Source organism: Hemicordylus capensis, chromosome 6 (genome assembly GCF_027244095.1).
Source record: "Hemicordylus capensis ecotype Gifberg chromosome 6, rHemCap1.1.pri, whole genome shotgun sequence".
In the NCBI taxonomy this organism is placed as follows: Eukaryota; Metazoa; Chordata; class Lepidosauria; order Squamata; family Cordylidae; genus Hemicordylus; species Hemicordylus capensis.
In genome coordinates, this window is record NC_069662.1 from 93690084 (window position 1) to 93713673 (window position 23590).

General features: G+C 42.3%; 1 protein-coding gene and 1 long non-coding RNA gene across 6 annotated transcripts in view; one reads left to right on the plus strand and one right to left on the minus strand.

Annotated features, from left to right (window-relative positions):
- The window catches only part of GOLGA4 (golgin A4), a 126931-nt gene extending 107034 nt beyond the window's left edge, over positions 1 to 19897 (minus strand). For 3 of the 5 annotated variants that reach the window (XM_053260131.1, XM_053260133.1, XM_053260130.1), the window contains exons 1-5: positions 19487 to 19896; positions 16146 to 16238; positions 11273 to 11371; positions 1561 to 1623; positions 542 to 850 (exon numbers count right to left, since the gene is read on the minus strand). In XM_053260131.1, coding sequence (XP_053116106.1) covers positions 542 to 850; positions 1561 to 1623; positions 11273 to 11371; positions 16146 to 16238; positions 19487 to 19579 — 657 coding nt within the window. In that variant the 5' untranslated portion in view covers positions 19580 to 19896. Of the gene's footprint in view, positions 1 to 541; positions 851 to 1560; positions 1624 to 11272; positions 11372 to 16145; positions 16239 to 19486 lie in introns of all 5 variants that reach the window. The other 2 variants (XM_053260134.1, XM_053260135.1) reach the window with 2 other exon arrangements.
- LOC128329266 (uncharacterized) lies at positions 6060 to 7367 on the plus strand. Its single transcript, XR_008309594.1, has 2 exons — positions 6060 to 6148; positions 7084 to 7367. It is a non-coding gene; the product is annotated as an uncharacterized LOC128329266 (long non-coding RNA).
- Positions 19898 to 23590: the final 3693 nt, after the last annotated feature.

A 23590-nucleotide genomic window follows, 5' to 3' on the forward strand; every position in this document is an offset into this window, starting at 1 on the left:
CCACTAATGCACTGAACAGGAAACAATAAAAGGGGTAGAAGCTGCAAAGAGAAAGCTACTAATTTATGTTGCAAAGATCCTTTGCTGAATGGGACCTATGTTAAGTCTTGCTTAATCTAAGAGAACTAAAATGGCAAGCATGACTGACTATGCAAGTCTTGTTTAATCTAAGAGAGTTAAATTCCGATAATCACTTGTTCCACTGCCAGATACTCCAGAAAGTGGCTCATATAAACCGCCCTGAGACCTTGGGTTAGGGCGGTATAAAAATGTGCGAAATAAATAAATAAAATATATTAGCATTGTGCACAGGGAAAAACATTTCCTGTGTGCACAGGGAGAGGTGCTTCCCAAAAATATGTCCCTGAGGGTTGGGAAACCTTCAAGGACATGTTTCCAGGGGCAAAAACTACCCGCCTCTTGCACATGCAAAACATTCTTCTACTTGCGTACTGTCAGTATTATGTGAGCCAGTGATTTTTGTTAATTCAATTTTTCTGTTCCCCACATTCTTCACTGCCAAGTTTAAATATTTTCCTACCTCAGAGTATTTCCCCCTGTAGCTGCCTAAACTACGTTCCATTCTACGCAGTCGTTGTAACAACTGTTCCTTGGGAAGGCTGTCCAGATTTCCTGGCAAGTCTTCTGTCTCACTTTCAACATCAGATGGTGGATCAAATACGGGACCAGGAGAATCAAAGTCCAATTTGTTCAGTGAATCCCTTGAAGAAGTCCGCACCAAAGACTCTTTCGAAGAGGAGCGGAACAAAGATTCTTTTAAGGGAATTCGAAACAATGATTCCATCGATGGAGCCCGAAGTTGCTGAAACAGTAACTTAACATCGCTAGGCTGAAAGGAAAAAAAAAACACATACACAAAAAACTATGACCAAATTACTACACCACAGTTTCTTCAAGGGATCATTCAGCTAACAAAATATCCTGGCAAACAAGAAAACCATTTACAACATGATCAGTTTACTTCCAAAAGCAAATAGTTTACTATTAAGTTCTGATGTTTTAAAACCAAGTCTTGTTTTTCAGAGGTGACGAAATCAGATAATTTATATGAAACTGGATATAATTAGGGAAGTTTGGAAGTAGTTAAGACTTATTTGAAGCATTATAAATGTACATTCCTGAGGAACCCCATCACCCCTCCCTCCACACCCTGCTAACTGAACAAAGAGCCATGTTTCAAAGTGGTTATTATCTCATATGTAACAGGGGGAGTGTCCTTTCAGTGGCTGATGTTGGTGTGTACTTAGTGTGTCTTTTCTTCTCCTACATTAGCCACTTTGATAACCTTTTTTTTTGGTTGCAAAATGGTATATAAATAATAAGACTACCAATATGCAAGCAGAAGTTTCCCACTCATAAGTCTCAGTCTGGATTTAACATAACATTTTAAATGACTAAGCTAGAACAGCCTTAAGCTTCAAACTTTATGAACTTTGTGTTAAAACATTTAGTTTTCTCTGTTCTGGTACCGAGATATTATAACCACAAATCTTTACGCTAAATCAATCAACAGCTACAAACAGCACAGTTGCTACATACCTGTGGGGAAGATGATTCACTTTCACGGTTATTAGTGCTGGGAGTTGTGTGTTTAGATACATTCTAGAGAATAAAATATAAATATAAATATTAAAACAATAAAATAGGAACACAATGCCCCATTAAGCCTACTTGTGTTATATAAAGCAGTCATATAATGTCTCAAATCCAAGTTTTAGTAAATCATTAGTGTCTTTGCCTTTTCAACTGCTTATTAAGGTGCTGTCATGCAAACTGGAAAAAAGCAGGTTAAGCAAATTAGCCCTTGGTAATTTATGGAACTACAGAGCAGCTGTGCTTTCATGGATTAGTAGAAGTAAAACAAGACTAAGATCTATGAATTCTTAAAATGGGAAGAGTTTTCATACTTTCCTTAAAAAGAATCTCAGGACTTAATTGACATTTACAGAACTTGTTCTCATCTATGAGCGGAAAAATCTGTACATATTTTACTTCATAGAAGAGAAAGAGGAGATCCTGAAACTACTAGTCTTTGGATCATGACCCTGTCATTGAGGAAAAAGTCTAAAGGGAAAAAAGAAACAGCTTGGTCATAAGCAATTATATTTGTCTCTAAGTGTTAGCTCCAGATTTCAGGGAGCCCTCAGCAAACTCCGAGGGTCCCCTTTTATCTGGCTCTGCCATCACCACATAAAGACTATAGGCACAGAGAAGGTCTCATGGATTAGCAGTGGGCCTCAGGAGCTACTCAATAATGCTGCTCCCCAACATCAACTTTAGTCTTTTGTCCACCAGTAAAACACAGCCTATGAAGAAGCTCAGTATTTCCACCATTTCAACTCTAATTTCTGTTGTTCCTGTTATTATTAAGTATTTGCACTTTGGTGGTAAAAATATGTTTTCAATATTTTTAAAAAATATAGCACATATTCAGCAGGAAAGTCTCCTACACAGATTCCACTGAAATGAAAGGAACCTTAGCAATAGCTTTATTGCACACTTTCATAATACCCATTCATTTAAATGAGGCTTGTGAAAGAGGTCTCCCTGTAGGATTGTACTCAGAATCATATATAATCTATGATTCAAGCTGTTTGATCCTTATTCTAACGTCTCCCCAGAAAAGGGCCAGATGAATACTAGTATTGGAATACCCATCCAGAATGCAAGATAATGAGCCAGTCACCGGGAATTATCTACACTAGCCTTGTTTCAAATTTTAATTCAGTGTGATAATTCATCATTCAGGCACAAATCTGTTTTAAACCTGTTCGGCAAGGTTTGTTTGCACAGTCAGCTCAGCACAAAAGAAAAAGAATAAAAACAGGTTGCTCACCTGAAACTGATTATCTATAAGTGATCCATTGACATTCATAAGCCTGGGTTCTGCGCCTGTGCAAGACCTCGTGGGTGGAATTTCCAAACTGACGCCCCACCTCTCGTGCTCGGTGCAACAGCTTATTCTGGCAGTTAGAGCACCACTCCGGTTTCTGGATGACTGCTGTCAAGCGACGATCCTCCTATAAAGGTTTTTTTCTGGTGGTAGCTAAATCTTATTTCTTTTTTAAAAGTTGTTTGAGACTTACTGCTGCGGGGAGGATGAATGTCAATGGATCACTTACAGATCACCAGTTACAAGTGAGCAACCTGTTTATCTGTAGCATGATCCATTGCTATTCATAAGTCTGGGTGTTTAGCAAGCTTTCCCAGGTGGAGAGTAGTACACTATTATAAAAATAAAAAATTAGCTTCCACAAAATTGGCTTCCACAACAGAGAGAAGATCAAATTGTGTAGTGTCTCACAAATTTATTTATTGTTAAATTTATATACCTCCTTTCATTAAAGCAATCCCAAGGAGGTTTACAGCAAAAAAATTTAAAAAATTAAACACAAGATGGGAAAAGACACAATTAAAATATTAAGTGAAAAAATATTAAACAAATCTGATTAAAAATTTAAAACAAAAGCATAAAAGCAATACAGACTATAAAGAGCAGCAGTAGAGAATCAAATATATTACATAAACCCTGGTGGATTGGGCTTTAATTATATGTGGAGGTTCTGTTTTGTGAACCTTGTATGCTAAGGAGATTCACTCTACCAGCCAGTGGCAGTTTGATATAGATATTGTGGCTGTTTCTAGATATAGGCTGACCTACCCTTATAGGCTACAAAGAGTTGTTTGCATTTACAAAAGTCTTTCGTTCTTTTTAAGGGAAATAAAGGTGACCTCCTTACATCCAATGCATGCAAAGACATATCTAGGCATAGTTGGATTTCTGGAAAGAGTGGGTTATATCCTCGTTCAGATGGAAATCAGATACCACGGATGGAACAAGGGTTCAATTCGCATGAGTACAGGGGTGTAGCTATAATTGAGCATATGGGTTCAAAGAACATGGGGCCCCCACCTCCACCCCTCCCTATTTTCTTCATTATCTCCCTCACTCCAAGGGGCCACCAGAGAGAGGAGCGAACACAGGCCCCCTCTCCCCTAGCTACTCCCCTGCATGAGTACCTGGTCAGGTTAGAATTTAGTATAAGGTGTACCAGTTCTTAGAGCTGAGCAGTAGTTATGACCACAAGAAAAACAGTTTTGAGAGATGCTAATTTCATAGTAAAATAAAAAGGTAAAGTGTGCTGTCAAGTTGATTTCAACTCCTGGAGCCCACAGAGCCCTGTGGTTTTCTTTGGCAGAATACAGAAGGGGTTTACCATTGCCTCCTTCCGCGCAGTATGAAACGATACCTTTCAGCATCTTCCTATATTGCTGCTGCCAAATACAGTACCAGCGGCGATTTGAACTGGCAACTTTCTGCTTGTTAGTCAAGCTTTTCCCTGCTGCACCATTAGGAGGCTAGCAATTTCATAGTAGCAGTAGCCATTGATTTAAAGGGTGGCTCAATCAGAGTTTAAAGATTGAGTAATGGAGTATGGTAAACTCCATCGTTCAACTGAACAGTGAGGGAGGCTCGGTTGTCGTGCACGCGGGACAGGGCCTTCTCTGTTGCTGCTCCCAAACTCTAGAATGCTCTCCCGGTGGCTATTTGCTCCTCAGTCTCCATCACAGCTTTTAGAAAGCATGTTAGATCGTGGCTTTTTACCCAGGCTTTTATATGATTGTCTCTGCTGCTGCTCTTTGTACTTTGTATTGCTTTTATGCTTATGTTTTAAATGTTTAATCAGATTTGTTTTATATTTTTAGCTAAATATTTTAATTGTGTCTTTTTTACAATCTTGTTTTTAAATTTTGCTGTAAACCGCCTTGGGATTGTTTTAATGAAAGGCGGTATATAAATTTAACAATAAATAAATAGGTTGTCTCACTGGAGAGTATCAATTATTTATCCCCTTCAGAAATCACATGCAATGTTGATAAGAAAATACAGTCCTACCATCCCAACCCTTGTTTTGAGGATATTGCTGCTAAATGGACCTGCAATGAAACATTAGCTAAAGCACTGCTTTTTTTGGTCAAATTTTTAAGTACCTGTCTAATCATTACATCTTCAGGTATAAAACCCTATAGGCCTGCATACTGCTTAATCATCTTCCTCTTGTAAGCATAATTATACCTAGTGGATGCTTTCCGTTCATTTAAAAATATTTTATCCAGAAGCCAACTCTCCATGCAGTCAGCTTTAAGGTTTTTAGATAATTTGGATGATTCTACCATTCATGGTGCTGCAAGCCTACTGGTGCCCTGCTCAAACTGTCCACCAAAGTATTCTCTGTCCCTTTTATGTGCAGAACAACTGGGTGAATGTGATGAGCAATGTACTAGTTCCACAAATGGACACTGAGGGTACAGAGAGTTCAGAATACCATTGCCCCTTGTCTGTTCAAGCAGGCAATGGCAGTAGTATTGCCCAACTCTATCTGAACCACTTTCCCTTGCAGCATTAGGAGGAATTACTTTAATGCTTGGAACACCACTAACCGTTTCAGAAAATGTCAAGTTTTCTTTGTTGTATTGTCCATAATCCTTGTGTTTGGAAGTCTCCACAGTGCACACACCCCCATCCTGAGAGGGGCACATCAGTTGTGACCTACACAGTAGGAGACAGAATCTGAAATGGAATTCCCTCCTGAAGATTTCTGTTGATAGTCCACCATCTTTGGAAGTGTAAGACTGCGGCAGGAATCTTAAGGTACATGTGCTGACTATCTACTTTGGGCCTGAACACAGAGAGGAACCAAATTTGAAGAGAGCATATCCTCAGACGGACATATTAGACAGTGGCATTGCATGAGGCCATAAGCCCTAGCAATCTGTGTATGTGATGTGCTCTCTGTGTTGGTTTGTTCCAGAAACTTTGTACTAATGTCCTTATCAGCTGACTCCGGGGTGTTTTTTTTTTTTTTTTGTAAGTATGTCCAGTATCGTGTGTCCAGTATCGCCCCAATGTAACTTATTTATTAATTGGATTTTTATACTGCCCTTCCAAAATTGCTCAGGGCGGTTATTTGTTCTCTCTATAACTTATTCTCTCCACAGGGTCCAGATGCGACTTTGGCCAGTTCACCTAGATCCCCAAGTCCTCGAGAAGAGAGAGAGAGAGAGAGAGAGTGTGTATTATTGGAGAATGTAACTCTTCATCTTGTGCTGCAAGCAAATTATCGAGGTATGGAAATATCACAATGCCCTCTGTTCTCAGATACGCTATGACCACATCTTTGTAAAGACTCTTTACATGTTCTTTGTAAAGAGTCTTGGTGCAGTTGACAATCCAAATGGAAGCATCTTGTACTGATACACTGCTTTTACTGTGGTGAACCTTAGGTACTTTCTGGGATTCTCTTGTACATCTATATGGAAGCATGTGTCCTTCAGATCCAACACTGCAAGCCATTCCTTCTTGTAAAGGATTGGCAGGATACCTTACAATGTTATCATGCAAAACTTCCTTGTATGGACATACTTGTTCAACCATCTTAAGTCCATTATGGGGTGGATTCTGCCATCCCGTTTTGGAATTTGGAAGCAATGAGAGTAGAATCCCTCCCTCTGGCATACCCACCGCACAGGGGAAGTCGCACACTTTCCCAATAAAACCTTCACCTCCTCCATTAAAGTAACAGTTGCAGGTGTGTATCTTATGCCTGTTTAAACTGGCAGGGTCTTGAACTCTATTGCATAATGAGTAGGACCCATACGTCTGATATTATGTTTTGCCATGCATGTGCATAGCATGCCAATCTTATTGAAGTGGAAGCTTGAATTGGAACTGGTGGAATGTCTGGAGCATCAAAGATGCTGTTTGCTGGGATCTTGCTGTTTATTGCAGGAGCCCTGTTTTGCCTTTTGTCCGTAACTTTTGCAATGATACTGGCGATAAGGTCTTCTGTAATCCCTTCATTCTGAAGGCTTCAAGGATTGTTTTGGACAACTATAAAGTTGGTAGTGGGAAGTTGTATAAGATTGGGCAGCAGTCGATGTAAACACTTTAGCTATATACTTTTACTTAAGTTGTTCCATTGTGTTATCAATTAATTTGCTGAATAGGCCATTCCCATCAGATGGAAGGCCTTCAATCTTATCTTTCAATTTATTTTGCAGGTTTGCAAAATAAATGGAACCAACCATGCCTTCTGATTGATACTGCTACGGACAGAATCCTCAACTCCATTTCTGCCAAGTGCTTGGATGTACTCAGATGGAGTCGCGTGATGTTTGTGGACTTTTTGAAGGTATCTGCAAACCACTTCCAGAACACTTCATCTGTAAGTTTTCATGCTTTTTGAAGTACTTTCTCCCATAAAGAATGATGATTCTTCGCCATGCAGGCTACATAGCCATTTTGATGGACAAGCATGCTGTTGAATAAACTTTTCTTTCCATGTTATCAATCTTGCGTCCCTCTTTGTCGACAGGAATTGAATGGCAGCAATAAGACTTGGCAGATTAGAACAAATTATGAGTTGATATTTAACTAAGAAAGAGCAGTCCTCCTCTTGAACCCAATAAATACCCTCTAATCTTTAAAAGGTTGGTGTACAAGTATGGAGTACCTCCCATGCAGACTGAGCAGCTTTGAATATTACAGGGAGCACAGGATACACCACTGGCTGTGCCGAGTGCGTTTCTGCTGCTGCACGTGTGTGTGTTTCTGCTGCTGCTCCACATGCACCATGTGCAGCTTCTGCTTTTCCTCCCCACAGTTACCCAGGCCTGCTCATCATTCCGCAGAGCATCCAAGACAACAAAATTCAGCGAATCTCCCGTTGCTACCACCAGAACTACTTCCCTGTTGTGTGCTGGCAGAACTCACACACCAAGGCAGCCCTGCTGCACTCAGGCGGGCTGCATGGCAAGGGTGTGGTGGGACTCTTCGAGTCACAGAACGTGCCTGCCACAGGTACTGGTGGGTGCTGCTACCCTGAGCCCCCTTCACCGTTTCTGTCACCCATCTTCTTTCTGTCTCGTTTACTCATCCCCTTCTCTCCCAATGAGCTGCACAAGTGATGTCATCCTGCCACACCACTGCCTTCACTCCCCCACCCTGCCCCTTGCTAAGACCGCTCTCCATCCTAGGTCCCAGAGCTAGGGCAATCACCCTCTCCAGCCCCAAGAGCATGGCAGCAAAGGGACAATACTCTCCCCCGAGGTACCATACTCTCTTGGGGGCACTAACCCTCCGCATGTGACAGTCACACCTCTTAACTCTCCCTGCTGCTGCCCCAGACAGGCAGTCTAACTTGCCACTCTGCGCTAACCACTCTGCAGCTTGCTCTGCCTGGCTTACACACCTCTGATAGCTAAGGATGGGCTGGCCTAGATGCAGGAGGGGCCACCCAGAGGAAGTCTGGATGCTGTCATGAAATCACACAAAGGATCCTTTACTTCTGTGATCTGTTTTTTGTTTTTTAATTAAAATATTTTTATTTGTTAGGCCTTCAACTGAAGGTGTAGGCTGGACATTCTCCTTAAGCGACAGATGAGATGGATGCTCAGTCTCTGCAGACTCAGAATCTGTTGAGGAACCATAATTATCTTCTGACGAAGGCCTTCCTTCCTCCCTCCCACACCACCTGTGCAAAAGTTGCTATCCCACACTGGTGGGAGGTTGATATCAGTGTAACTTAAGGTTGAGGAACCCATTATTGGAAATGGGACTGTAAACCTAGGTGGCCAGATTTGGCTTTAAAAAAGCCAAATTCTGGCTTACGGCCCATTTGACCCACGAGTATACCCCTTAGGTTCTGGCAACCCTGCTGTAAACAGGAAAGCACTCTATTGTATTTGAGAAGCTCCTTGATCCAATGGATAAAGATGTTCACCTTCCATAGTGGAAACCTGTTTTCAAACAAACAATATTCTTCATAATTGTATGGATGTCCTGGAGATACAGTACAACTATGACCATGAGAGCAGTCATATGTTTCTAGCAAAACCCAATGACCAGTGCATTTGCAGCGAGAAGGGCATTGGGAGTAAACCCTTCTAGAACTCTCAGTTTGAAAACCACTCCTAGTGTGAGAGGTAGGTTGAGGAGAATAAAACCTTGCAGGAGTCATAGGTGTTTCTGGCACAGCCACAATTTCATCATCCAAATTACCCTCCACGTCTAGTCCTTGGATGAGAAAGCCTTTAAATGTGGAGGCAGATAGAGTACTTTCTGCTGAGTCAAAGAGACAGAGCAGGGATCAAGAAGCTATTTGATTCAAAGCACTTTCTATCCTTTCTATCCAATTCTGTTCTTCAACATCTATAATTGATCCCTAAGGAGACATTGTGTGTCTCGGTCGAGAGGTGCCCTCCGTTGAAGCTGATGGTGACTGGCGTGGTGTTCCTGCTGCAGACACAGAGGGCAATTGGTGTGGTATGGCTGTTGAGGATGATGACTTATCCTGATGCCGACTGCTTAGTCATTGATGGTGACTTTGCTCCCTGTGGAACTGGCACCGAGCTTAGCATTGATCGCATAGTGATTACATCTTGTGGCATCAACGTTGCATTCCCAACATCAAAGCTGGGGCACTCAGCTCCTGTACCCCAGTAGGGGATGGAGCGTGTATGCCCAAGCCCAAAAGTGAGCTGTGGATAGTAACTTGCTGCCACACTCAGTACACTTTTTAAATTTTTTCTTAATGTCCATTTGGAGACAAAGTTTACAGTCAAGCTGAAAATAACTACCGACGTCAAACAAGAATAAGAGTAGTCAAAAAACAGTCCACGTTAAAGCCAAAGTTTATAACAAAGTTTATTAAAAATATATAAACATGAATATTCGTCGTATAACAGACTGCCAATTTTTCTCACAGAATGAAACTGAAAACTGAGGAGCACAGTGCGAATGAGGTGTTCACTACCACGGTTGGAAAGGAACTGAAGGAGTGGTGCTCTAACTGCCAAAATCAACACTGGTGCTGAGCACAAGAGGCAGAGCACAAGCTACGCAAGTTGGAATTTCCAGCTGCGAGGTCTTGAGCAGGCACAGAACCCAGGCTTATGAATGGCAATGGATCACACCACAGATAACCAGCTTCTTGTATAATGCAATAATCTGTAGGTCTGTAGATTCAAGATCTGTATAGATCTACAGATCTGTAGATTCATCAATGAATTTATGTCACTGAATGTTCCTGGGACAACGTAACACACAGCCTTACAATTATAAGGGTCTCATACTTTTTACATTTATAATACAATATCCTACTCAGTAACAACCGTGCAAGCATGCAAAGGTAAAGCAACACTGGAAAACAGTCCTCCTCTACCAGATTTACTTCATTCTGATAATGTGCAAACAGTACAAAAGGTACATCCAGATTTTTCCCCTTTTCCTACTTGCTAACTACTGTGGTAAGAAACCCTTGCGAATCTACTGGTAGATCCCAATCTACCTTTGCTATACTGCAGGCAGGCAAAGTAACCTGAACTACAACACTGGAAAGCAACCTGAAAAGCACAGGCAGTAATAGCAGAACGTATTAACAGCCAGACGTTGTATCTCCTTTCTTATCCTACTTTCTCAATTTTGGCCTAACTTTCTTGTTCCTATTTGATGAAGGCATCAAGACAAGAAAGCAATGTAACTATCAAGAAAAGACTATTAAACTCCAAGAAAATTTTCTACTGCCAAATTTTCTACTGCTAAACCTAGCAATAGAATGCCACTAATGCTCAAGAACCACCACTGCACAAGAAAGGTATAAAAAAAGGAAGCAGAACAAATAGCAAAAGGTTGACTGAGTGGGAAACAATTCCCTTTCTTGTAGTCTTGTTCCTGTTTTTTCTACTTGTCTATATTCTGTCTCTGATCAGATGCTGAACAATAATTTTCTCAGGCTCATCCCACTGTGAAGAGCAAAGTTCCTCAATATGCTCAGGAATACCAGACCAAAACATTATCTTCCATTCCTTTTCAAGAACAGGTCTGTTACTAAGACAGGGAAGGGAGAGTGTTAACACTGCTTTTCAATGAAAAAAGAGAGATGGCATTTACACTATGAAGGATCAAACAAAGCAATTTTCAAGTTCTCAGCTATACTACAAAAGATATACACACTTTTAATGGTGAATACTGAAATGTATAACCAAAGCAATGTTAATTTTTATGTTAAGTTAAGCCCATGTTATCCAAAACCCCAGAGTTTTAGCACAGGGTTAGCAATAGGGCACTCAGTATGCTTTAGTGAGAACATACATCAATAGCAGCATTGGTTTGCCCCGCAGAATTATGGTATCGTTTTGCCCCAGCCACGTCATTACGATGAGGTATGGAGCAGCGGGGGATGGGACTCACCACACTCCCACTTTGTGGTTTAGGTCGTTTGGTAGGGTCCAAAGCAAAGACAGTATACTCAGAAAGAAAAGCAGGCTCTGCTATCATCCCAGCTAGCAGCTGTGTCATTCAATGCAAAAAGCGAGGAGATGGAAAATAAAACAAAGTAATGAGGCAAAGGGAAGGGAACCCAAAAGCATGTTGCAAAGTTTTATCTCACCAAGTAAGTTTTTGCATAAATGCAGAAATACATAATGCTACCAAGAAAAATGCATCAAAACACATAAAAAGTTGATTAGACCACTCAAGTCTGTCGTACACATAAGATAAAAAATGGGAACTGGAACTTAGCTTTTTGTTTGTTCATAAATGTTATTGTATATTCTCAGCCCTTATAACTATATATGGAACACTAATTGTTCCTCTATTATAAGCAGGCTTACTGAAGTCAGTCTTTCAGTTTAAATTAAGTAAAGCCACCACACATTTTAAGAATACACAGAATTGGTTTGTACCAAACCCACTCACCCTAGTCCTGCCTGCATGTGAATTAGAAGAATTCTACTTCTGATTGTGGTCAGGATTGGTTGTGACATTTAAACCAATCGATTCTCACTTCTTCTATCCAAACTGCTTGAAATAAACCAAATCTGAATCCAAGATTTGAAGTTCGGTTAAGACTATGGTTTGTTCTAAGAACTTTGAATGGCTGGGTTCAGATGCAACACAAAACCAGAGGTTGGTGAACCCATGGTTTAAACTTGAAACCATTAATCGCATCACAGACATTTGTCCAACCACAGTGTGACAACCTCCAGTTGCAAGAGAGAGAAGCCCCTCCCTGCTGCCCGGCAACGGAGGCCTATTCCAGCAAGCTCCACTGCCAGACTGTGGGCAAAGCATCAGCGCCTCAGCGGAGCGGCCACAATCTCGAAGGAGATGTGCAGAGTGTGATCATGCATTTTCGGAGCAGTCCACCCATCTGCGCCATAGAAAGGCATTTAAATCCCTTTAAATAACATGCCAATGTTTCTTCTGACAGCAATGGTACCACCTCCAAACAGCCCTGCACACAGATAGACCTGCACAAGCACTATATTGGGTGTGTGTACGCACACTGGGAGGCACTATTTACCTGTTACTCAGGAAAGGGAGAGGAACATGATGAGTTCCTAGGAGGGAATATGTATATGAAAGAAGGCAAAGGATGCTGTCCTGCCATAACCTAGTATGATGTTGCAAGGGATCACCCTGTCAAAGTTATCCATGCAGACTAGACCAAAATCCTGCTCCACTGGCAGCTTGATGCTGGTGGGCTTGCCCTCTCGTGAGAGCGCCAGTCTACTGGGGAGGACCATACGACTGTGACCCCCCTAGGTCTCCCTTCGGACTGCATGCTCACAAGTTGAGCTAACCTACCAAAGGTGGCCCTGTTTGTGTGGTACCCCCAACTTTCCATGGTAAAAGATAGAACAGAATCTCTGCAAAAACAAAAAACCTTCCGTGTAGACTTGCATGAACTCAAAGGAGATTGTGAAGCTCCATGTTGCATAGCCTGGCTGTGTGCACAGATGGGGGAAACAACAGGTTCTGGGACTAAACCCATTCAAAATTCCTGGGTTTGGTCCATCATTGTGCCATATGCAGATCTGACGGAGCAGGGAATTGTGGGAGGGGGAGCACCAATTTCCAGCAACCCCAGGAGAGCAGCGCTCACCATTGCAAGGCATAAGCAAGGTTGAACATGTCCACATGGGAGTTGGTAGGGGGCACGCTTTGACAGCTACTTGGCCGTAATCGCCAAGACAGGGAGAGCAGTCACCAGGGTACCCGTCTCCACAATTTTCCTCCATAAAGCAACCTAGCTTGATATACAGCCCCAATGGCCTGTCACCATCGCGAGAGAGCGGTCAGTGGGAGAAGGGGTTGTTTCATCATAACACGTTATTAGAGAGTACTAATTTGTGCCCCCGCCTTGTTCCCCACAGATTATCCTTCTCATGAGTAGTGATGGGGTGTCCACATGGCCTGGCAGTCTCTTGAGTAAATGCAGTACACCCCGGGTCAGCATACTCGGTCTTCACAGTAGTGGGCATTCTCCTTTGACTGGAGCACTACTGAGCCTGCTCATGAGTAAGCCTAGGGAGCATAGGCCCCTTGCCCAGTCTTTCTGTAGAGAAAAAATAGGTTATTCCAGAATCCCTGCTTGGGGCTGCCTTTTTAACCCAACCCCAGGCATAAACACACCCCAGCCATTTGCTTCCCTCCTGGCACTGTGATGGGGTGCCCTGCTCATGTTGCCACCAGAAGTGTCTATGCTTCTGAACATACATCACTGCTGCTTCATTCTCAGGGACCAAAGCACTCAGGACCCATCCTGTCAGATATCCCCCTCCCACACTGTGATGGGGTGCCCTGCTTCTCTTGCTTGCTGACAGTAGGCTATTCCTCCCATGAAAGGGCCAATCTACTGGAGAAGACCATGCAGTGTTAGCCCTAGGTCTCCCTATGGACTGCACACTCACGAGTTGAGCTAATCCCTCAAAGGGAGGCCCTACCAACTCTCCATGGCAAAAGATAGAACCTAAGCGCTACAAAATAGTTTCCAAAAAATGGAGCGCAGGCAGTGGAAAAGTGGTGGGAGGGGTAAGTGCAACCCCCTCCCCCCGTCCTTAAAGGGAGACCCCCACTGGCCATGCTGCCGCGGTTCCATGCACATCCCTATCGTGAACCCTTTGCCATTTAACAGACAATATTCATAAAGAATGAATGGACTTTTATCACAGAAATAGCAAAAGTAATATGTACATTCTCCTTTGCAGATTATTCCTCTTGGAAAATAAAGCATGTCAAAGTGGTATCAGTGTAGTTTGAAATATGCATTCAGTGTGATTACATAGAATCTGCTAGTATATTAAACCTAGATACTTAACTTACAGAGAGGGGGTACTTGATAAACTGTTACTAAGCATCGCTAATCCATGAATTTACATGTCAAAAAGGGTACTGACTCAGCAGCACAGCCAGAGCAGTTGCAAGGGAAAACCTAGTTTTCTATAGCTATACCCAAAATGAATCATTTCCCGTGGCAGGGGGGTGGGGTGGGGGTGGCTATTGCTCTATCTCTGATACATACTTAGTATCTTATCAACAGTGGTGTTTAATTATCTACGATAAAAATCCAGTTATTTCAAACAATTTGTAAAACTGCTACTGGTTCCAGTTTTGTGGACTCACCAGTCATTAAGGATTCCATTAATTACTGTCTAATTAATGAACTGCACTAAACTCTGCTGAAGATAGCCCCCTTATATTCTCTTTTTTCTTCCATTTTCTTCAAACAAACCAATCAATACAACTCAAGTTCCCTCCATTTTTTTAAACATACCCAATCAAATCAAACCCTCCAAAATTAAAGCAGTACAATTCTTCTCCCTCCACAACCAAACTGTAGAACAGGAGCTGTGAACCTCTGACCCCTGCACATAAACTTACTCCCCCTGGGAGTAAGCAAAGCAATTTCAATACAGATGTTTTATATACAAAAACAGAGGTTCGGGCCTCATTCCTTCACAATAAATCAAATCTTCAATATTAAAGCTATAGTTACAAAACTTCATTGATTTACAGTAAAATGTGGTAATTTAAAAAGAGAAATACTTGGCTGCAAATATCTGGAAAAGCAGTCCAATTAAAATTTAAAGTAAAACAAGTTCAAATCAGAATTAGTAAGCATTTCCTTAGAGTGATAAATAAAAATAGAATTGATGAATGTGTGCTTAGAATTGTCATCTAGGGATGTGCACAAACCGGTCCTCCGCAGGCCATGATAGAGGCCTCCGAACCAGTTCGAACGTGGCCTGGTCCGGCAGTCCAGTGCGGGTGGAAGGTGGTTGTTTAAGGGCAGTGGGGTTGCACTTAGTGCTCCCGCTGCTTTCCCCCACCGGAGCTCCGTTTTTTGTAAATGATTTCTGGGCGGCAGCATTCCTCCCTGCCGCCCCTGCCCCTGTTGTTAGCTAGAAATACCGTAAGTAACAAGCAAGTGCGCATGCGTACGCACGCCGCACACATCTCACGCCCACCACACACACATCGCAATGTGCAGCGGGCACACGGTATTTCTGGCTAACAATGGGGGCAGGGGCAGCTGGGAGGAACACTGCCACCCCAGAATAGTTTCCAAAAAACAGAGCGCAGGAGGGGGAAAAGCGGTGGGAGGGGCAAGTGCAACCCCCCCCCCGGCCCTTAAAGGCACCAGACTGCGCCTCCACGGTTCCGTACACATCCCTATCATCATCCCCTGTAATAAATTAAGGCAATATGCTGAAACAAAAAGCAACATAGAAAATAAACCCAAAGATGCTTGAGGAATACAAGAGCAACACTTTCTTGGAAAGCCTGCTGACAGACCACCCCACTAAAATCTGGATGCTGCCAACTGAATATAATTATTCCTCATATGTGGCTGCTTCAAGAAAAGGTCTGTTTTTTAAAAAACTGTTTTTCTCTTAGAATAACCACAGTACAACCAGGAACTATATTCAGTCTTCATGAGACTAGTATCAATTCACCGGCTCCAAGGGGTTGATCCTATGGAGCCCATATAACATTTTCTGCCTAGGGCTTCTAGGTTACTGTACTGATCTGAAGCTTTTTCTCTTAAATAAGACTAAAGTTGAAATATGAAACTGAGTGGTATCACTTCTGAATTACATGCTATCATTCAGCAGGATTTTAGGGAGTTCATATTATTTCATTGTTTACGGCTCTATCATGTGTGATATTCTTATTCCTTGGTTTATATATTTAATATACAATGTTAATGATTTTTCTGCTTTTTTGTAGCTAAAAATCTCCTTTTCTCCCTTTTTAGAAGGATAGGTTTTCAACTCACCTCTTTGTTGGGTGTTAAAGTGCCTTCATCATTTTGCTCTACAAGTGAAGATGTTCTGCTCCTGACTGTGGATGGTGAAGATGTAGAGGATCCCTGAAAAAGTAACAATGAACAATAGCTAGTTCCTACAAATGACTGGACCCTCTGCAGAGTTAGACACAGCTAATCCATTGTTAGGGCACTCAATTTTTTTTTTAAAAAAACCCTTCAAACTGTGATAAAGTAGTTCATTTTTGTGGGATTATAAATAAGTTTTATAGTCAATTTCAGTTATAGAGCTATCTTAGACAATTCCAATTCCAATACATTTATCACAACCATGGTGGAAAACCAAACAATGGAATTGCTTGAAATTCAAGTACTTAAAATTCAAAAGTAACTATTAGGACAACTTCTCTAACAAAACACTATTAAGGACCCTAATTAGCTTAAATACTGTAAAACTTTACTAGATACACTTAAAGCTAATAATAACAAACTTGTACAAATGGCCTAAATATCAATTGAATATATCAAGTTTAGTCTTGCAACAGCATCCTATTTATGGTTATCTGGAAGTAGGTTCCACTGACTTATTTAGAACTTATTCGTAAGTAAGGTACAGAGAGTTACAGCACTTACTTAGCCTAACTATGAGCATGAGTACAACTGTGCTTTCTAGAAATAGTAGAATCCAACAAAAACCTCAAATTTCAGTAAGTTACATAGAGAATACATGAGATTTTAATAATTGTGTAGTACATGGAAGGTCTTAGTACAGACTTTCAAATAAGCACAATAAATCATATCAAAAAATACAAATATGTTTGATGCAACAAAAGCTCTACAAAACCCAGAAGCCAGGATAATACAACTTCTCCCCACCAAAATACTCCATCAGACTTTTAGTAACCAAAGAATTACAAAAACAATTCTGCCTTTTATGCAGGATCACTTGAGGCAAACCTTCATGTTATCACTTGTCTGTAGCAACAGTCCCTAATTCTGCCATTCTACAAAAATACAATGGAAAGTGGCAGAATGTATCACACAAGCATAACAGATGTAGATGTATGCAATATATTAAGTATTATTTTATCAGCTCTAGAGTAGAGCCTAATCATGTAAAAAGTTTTAAAACAATCACTCAAAACTTTATGACAACATATTCAACATCATAAGATAAGCTACTCTGCATGCCCAGTTCCATCCACCCATGTCAGATTCTCAACAAAGATTGTAGTAACACATTCTTACTCTTGCAAATACTCATTATTCCTGCCACTAAATGTTATATGAAAATGCATCATTTCTAATTAACTTTAATTATGAAACATTTTGTGTCCTAACTTAGGGATTTAGGGTTGAAACTATCTCTTTCCTCAGAATAGTGCTTGCAAGAAATATCCCACTATTGACAGCTAATGAAGAAGTGGCTTGTTGCACAGGATCATGTTTTTTTGCCTTTTACAGTGTGGGCTCAGAAGAAAGTTTAACTGAGTTAACCACTGTATTACTCTGAAGCTCAAAAACTGCAAAACATGCTTAGTCTTTTAGGATTAAGGGGCTGTCTATAAGCCAGGGGCGTAGCAAGGTTGGAGTGAGCCCAGAGACAAGATTTTTAAACAGGACCCCCTCACTGAAGCTCAGCTTTAAATGAGGCTGAATAGTGGTAACAAAGAGCATAGTAAAAAGCATAGTGTGTGTGTGTGTGTGTGTGTGTGTGTGTGTATATATATATATATATATATATATATATAAACTGTGGATGATGCAAGTCATTAAATGGTAGTAGAGAAAGACATGCTGTTCTGGTAGCTCCAGGTCTTAATACTCACATCAATTTCAGAGGATGATTACAACTGAAGGAAGCCCAGGTGGGTGCACGGCTGAGGGAGTCAGTCATGTGACTTGCCTCTGCCCCCCCCCCAACTGTCTCCCCTTGCCCTATTATAGCTACACCCCTGCTATAAGCAAAGACAGGCTTACCACCCAAGGCCTACAAGAGAGATTGCTACTGGTTGTCACCTACAGCTCTCAGCTAAAACCTTAACTTAAACATACCGTCAGTGGCCTACAGCCCATCCTGGACAATGACCCTTCTTTCTCATATGCCTACTCACCAGCAACGAACAGCTATATAACAGAGTCACAAATACAGACCCACCACTGCACAAATCCCAACAACGACTCTGTCCCCATATATTCAGACAACACCATTACAGGATCCAATAGCTTCAGTTATAATATCAAAGAATCATTCTCCAAAATGATTTATGCTGTTATCTGCCAGCAACACTCTTCTGTTCTCTACATACTACAAACAGGTCAGTCTCCATGCAAAGAGGATATAGACCATCATTAATAGCAACATTCAGAATCCAGTAGGAGAACACTTTAATCTTTCAGGGCATGCTGTTGCAGACCTGAAAAGAGTGATGCTTCAAACAGAAAAACTTCAAAAGGAAGACTAGAGCATGAAGCAGCTGCATTAGAAGTTATATTTAAAAAGTTTGATTCCATTGTCTCTGGTGTGAATAAGAGCAATCTTTCTATCAACTTCAGAGTTGGATAGAAACTTACACCACTAGGATACCGTGATATCAAATATAACTATTGCAAATGGTCACACTTCTCTTGTATACTTTTAAGCTAATCTTTTTACATCTTTAAAGTGTGTGTGTATGTGTGTACATTCACAAAAAGCAGCCAAGTTAAGGTTACTTTTCATGTATCTGATGAAGGAGACAGACAGCCATGCACAAAAGCATACACTACAACCAATCCGTTAGTCTGTAAGACGCCACACAAGATTCTCCGTTTAGTTCAAGAAGACCAAGTTCCAAGTGTAACTTGAACTTCCTGTTCAGGTACGTTTAAGGTTTAGCCTTTAGGCACCCTTCCCTAGAAATAAGCTCAGGTGAGCTGGGGGCGGGGCGGGGCTTACTTCTGAGCAGTCAAGCCTAACATCAGAATACAAGCACAAGAAAAGCTAAGGGAGGAAGGACTTCGTGGCAGCAGCAAAGTACTCTTGGGAGACGGATTTCTGATTCCTGCGCCGGAGTCACTGACAGCCAGCCGTCCACGGCGAAACCTACAGCGAGGTCGAGGGGGCGGGAAGGGTTTGCCGCTTTACGTCAGGACAACCACGCAGCCCTGAAGCAGACCCTTCTCAACAAATGGAGAGCCGGCGGCCCCCCGGCCCCCGCTTCTTATTCCTCCTTCTCGAGTCGCCCCCGAAAGCGGCTCTGTCTGTCTGCGCTCTCCCTTCCTCCGTCTAGCACGAAGTCTCCCCCAATAAGGAGCAGCTTCCCCACCCCCGTCCGAGCAGCCGGCGCTGCTCCTCCTTCGGCGCCTCGTACCTCGGGTATGCTGCTGGGGACGCGTCTGCTGGGACTTCGCGGCGCCGGCGACGTTTGTTCTTCGCTGATTTTCTGCTTCAGTTTCTTGAACATGACTGCGATGGGGGGGGGGGGGGCGCGGAGGTCGCCGGGGGCGGGGATGGCAATGAAGGCGAAGCTGCACAGTCAGGGTCTCTCGCTCGCTCTCCTTCCGGGCCCAGAGAGAGGAAGCGGCAGCAACGTCTCTTCTTTTTTCCTGGCTCAGTGTTCCTCACGACCGCGCCCCCGAGGGAGGAGGAGAATTAATGGTCGTGGATGTCGTCTCCCCTGCTGTTGCCCCCTTCCTTGCCAGCAGCAGCGTCGCCTCTTTGCTGGGTCCCCCTCACAGAAGCGGCAGGCAGGTGAGCAAGCAGCGCAAGTGCGCACGCGCAGTCAACGTGGATCCCGAGGAAAGCGTGTGGAGCCGCTACGGCGAGGGATAAGATCCAAACTTCTTCTACAGTTTGCGAAATACGCTGATTGCGTAGTCTCGTTGTTCGTGTTGTTGCGCTCAGAAGAGCACTTTTAATCCCGCTGTGATTACACGCAAAGCTTCTGCGGACTGAGAGCCTTGCAGCCGATTTTGACCGATCCTGCTCAGACTTAACAGGGAAGTAAGACGTCCCCCTAAATTCACTGGGACGTTTTCCTCTGTTAAGTGTGCATGGAAGTTATCAGCCCAAACTTATTTTTTTAAGCCTCAGCATACCGTGTGATGGAGGTTGTGTACAGCTCCTGGCATATACAGAACAAAAGAATAATTAGGTGTTACGGGTCATCGATGATTATTCTACTTAGAATGATTTCATACACTCTGGTGCAAATGCATTTTAGTCGGATACGGCACTTGTGTACAGTGGTCCCTCGACTTACGAACTACTCGACATAAGTATTTTTCGAGTTACAAACGGCAGTTTTAGATCCGGTTTTAGATGCGGCTTTTTCGACTTACAAATTTTTAGATGGGGTTTCCTCGACTTACGAATTTTACATGCGGTTTCCTTGACTTGCCTGCCTGTTTACTGCCTGTTTATTCTTGAAAAGAAATGTTCCTGTGCAGTTTGCAAGCCTTACTGGGGGTCTGGGTCTTTTTTCTAGGCTCCGGAACGCATTAATCCGTTCCCAATGCATTCCTATGGGAAACCGCTTTTCGACTTATGAACTTTTCGACTTACAAATGTGCATTCGGAACGGATTAATTTCGTAAGTAGAGGGACCACTGTATATTAACAGGACAGAAAGTGGAAAGGCACTTCCAATTCGACTGAACATTAACTATCCTTTTCTTATCCCTTTTGCTATGTAACTCGCTTTAACTTCCTTTTGTTGAAAAATGTTATATCAATATTACCCTGTTACACAGGGAAGTAGAAACCACAGAACATGTTCTCTCAGGGGCGTAACAAGGCTGGAGTGGGCCCAGAGACAAAATTTTAAAATGGGCCCCTCACTAATACACACACAAACACACACTTCACAATATATGGTCATGTGACTTGCCTCATGTGACTTGCCTCTGGGGGGGCCCTCTAGGCATGGGGGCCCCAGGCAGCCGCCTCCCCTTGCCTAATGGTAGTTACGCCCCTGTGTTCTCTTCTTTTGCCCCTTTTACAGAGACATTCGTGCCAAGCTTATATTTCCGCTACTTCGCAAATACCCTGGCTGCCCAAACCATGTCTATACCTGGTTGCTGCCTTGGTGAGTACAGAATCATAGAATGGCAATTGTCTCAGAGTCAAATGGTGATTGTCAGCGCCACTTCAGAAAGGAATCCAGCTCAGTGTTTGCATGCAGTATTAACAGCACCACACACATAGAAGGAGCACAAGTATCATTGCCACACACACAGAGCACTTACAGTTGAATTCACAGTACACCTGGAGCTACTTCATGTGTGTTTTTCCCCCCATCCCAATGGGCTATTGAAATGCCTATGCAGCCTGAGGGTAGGCAAGAAAGGAAAAGGTCAGAACAGGGAGCTTAGCATAGCTATTGAAAAGAACATCAGTGGCCTGACCCAATTATGTTATAGAAAATTAAAAACATATTTTTTTGGTTTATATTTATTTATTATCATTATTTTTATTTGATTTCTATACTGCCCTTCCAAAATGGCTCGGGGCGGTTTACACTAAAACAAAACCATTAAAGTCAATTAGCAGTTAAAAACAGAGATTGTAAAAACACCATAAACCAATAACAGTTAAAACATTCAAAACAGTTTAAAAACACTGAAAAACCAGGTCACAAAGTTAAAACCATTTACAACAATTTAAAAACCCTGGAAGGCCAGACCAAACAGATAGGTTTTGAGGGCAATCCTGAAGGCCAATAAAGAATTCAGATTATGGATTTCTGAAAGGAGTGCATTCCACAGCCCAGGAGCAGCTACAGATAAGGCCCACCTCTGAGTTACCACCAGATGCACCAGTATACAAACTTAGTTTTGTATAGTGCTTAAAAGTATAGGCAGAAAAATGGTACAAATATATAAATGTGACTGAGAACTGTGACTGTGGCTTTGGTGTGACATCAGACAACAAAAGTACCTGCTATATGCAGGCATTTATAATTTCACTATAAATAATGTTAAATGTTTCAGATATATATATACATTAAAAAAACATGGGAGCAAGTCTTTAAGTTCTGAATTTGCAATAAAATGTCAATAAGGTAAATTAAAATGGAAGTATTCTGACTCAAGTGGTTTGTGAATAGGGATGTGCACGAAGATCTTCAGCGCCGGCGTTCCTCCCTGCTGCCCCGTTCCGCCATCGACCAGAAGTAGCGTGCACGCATGCGCCTGTTGCGTTCATGCACGACGGGCGCACTCGCTACTTCTGGCCACTTCTGGTTGATGGGGGGAATGGGGCGGCAGGGAGGAACGCTGCCGCCCCAAGGGGCTTAAAAATAACAGCGTGCCAGCAGGGGAAATGCGGCAGGAGGGGTGAGTACACCCTCCCCCGCCCTTAAAGTACTACCCCCCCCCAGCGCTGAAACATTTCGGAGGCCTTCATAATGGCCTCCGAAACATTTCCGGCACATGCCTACTTGTGAACCATAGCCTAAAAAAAACTACATGCTTTCAGATAAGAGTATTCTTGTTTTTGTTTTTAAGAAATCATGACTAAAATATTATTTTAGGGATCATTTTATATCTCTCCTTCAAAAATTTATTCATTAAGCAGAACCCTAACTCTTATTTAAAGCAAAAATTATTTGGTAGTCAGTCTCCAAGTCTGACTAGCTAAATAGCACAAAACCTCATATTACTAAGTATGGGGAGTTTTATGATGTCATTTTCTGTCTCCACCCTCCTCACAAACAAAACTCCACCCTTCACTTTGGAACTAACTATACATTCTTCACTCCAAAGCATCACATATATCTTTGTATTAGGTATATTGTATATAATCAAGCAAGATGAAGGTGCTCATTTAAGGAAAGAATGAGATCTTCCTGTGCTGGATAGAGTTACACTCCTTCCTGTGCTGGATAGAGTTACACTTCAGAAAGAACAGGTACACAGCTTGGGAGCAGGGGCATAACTATAATGGGGCAAGGGGATACAGTTGTCTGGGGGCCCACTGCCTTGGGGGGCCCCCCGCCTTGGGCATTCGCCCAGGCTTCCTTCAGTTGTCTTCATCCTCCGAAATTGATGTGAGTGTTACGACCTGGAGGTACCAGAACAGCATGTCTTTCTCTAGTACCATTAAATGACTTGCATCGTCCACAATTTACAAAACTTTTTAAAAAATAATTTAGGCTGATTATCTATCTATCTATCTATCTATCTATCATTTTACTATCCTTTTTGTTACCACTATTTAGCCTCATTTAAGATTTCTTTACTTCATGAGCTGAGCTTCAGTGACGGGTGGCATTTTAAAATCTTGTCTCTGGGCCCACTCCAACCTTGCTATGCCCCTGCTTGGGAGTGCTCTTGGATCCAGGCCTCACCCTGGTATCTCAGGTGGAGGCTGTGGCCAGGAGCACTTTCTATCAGCTTTGGCTGATTCAACAGCTGCGTCTATTCCTTGAAGGGAATGATGTCAACACAGTGGTGCATCAGCTTGTAACGCCAAG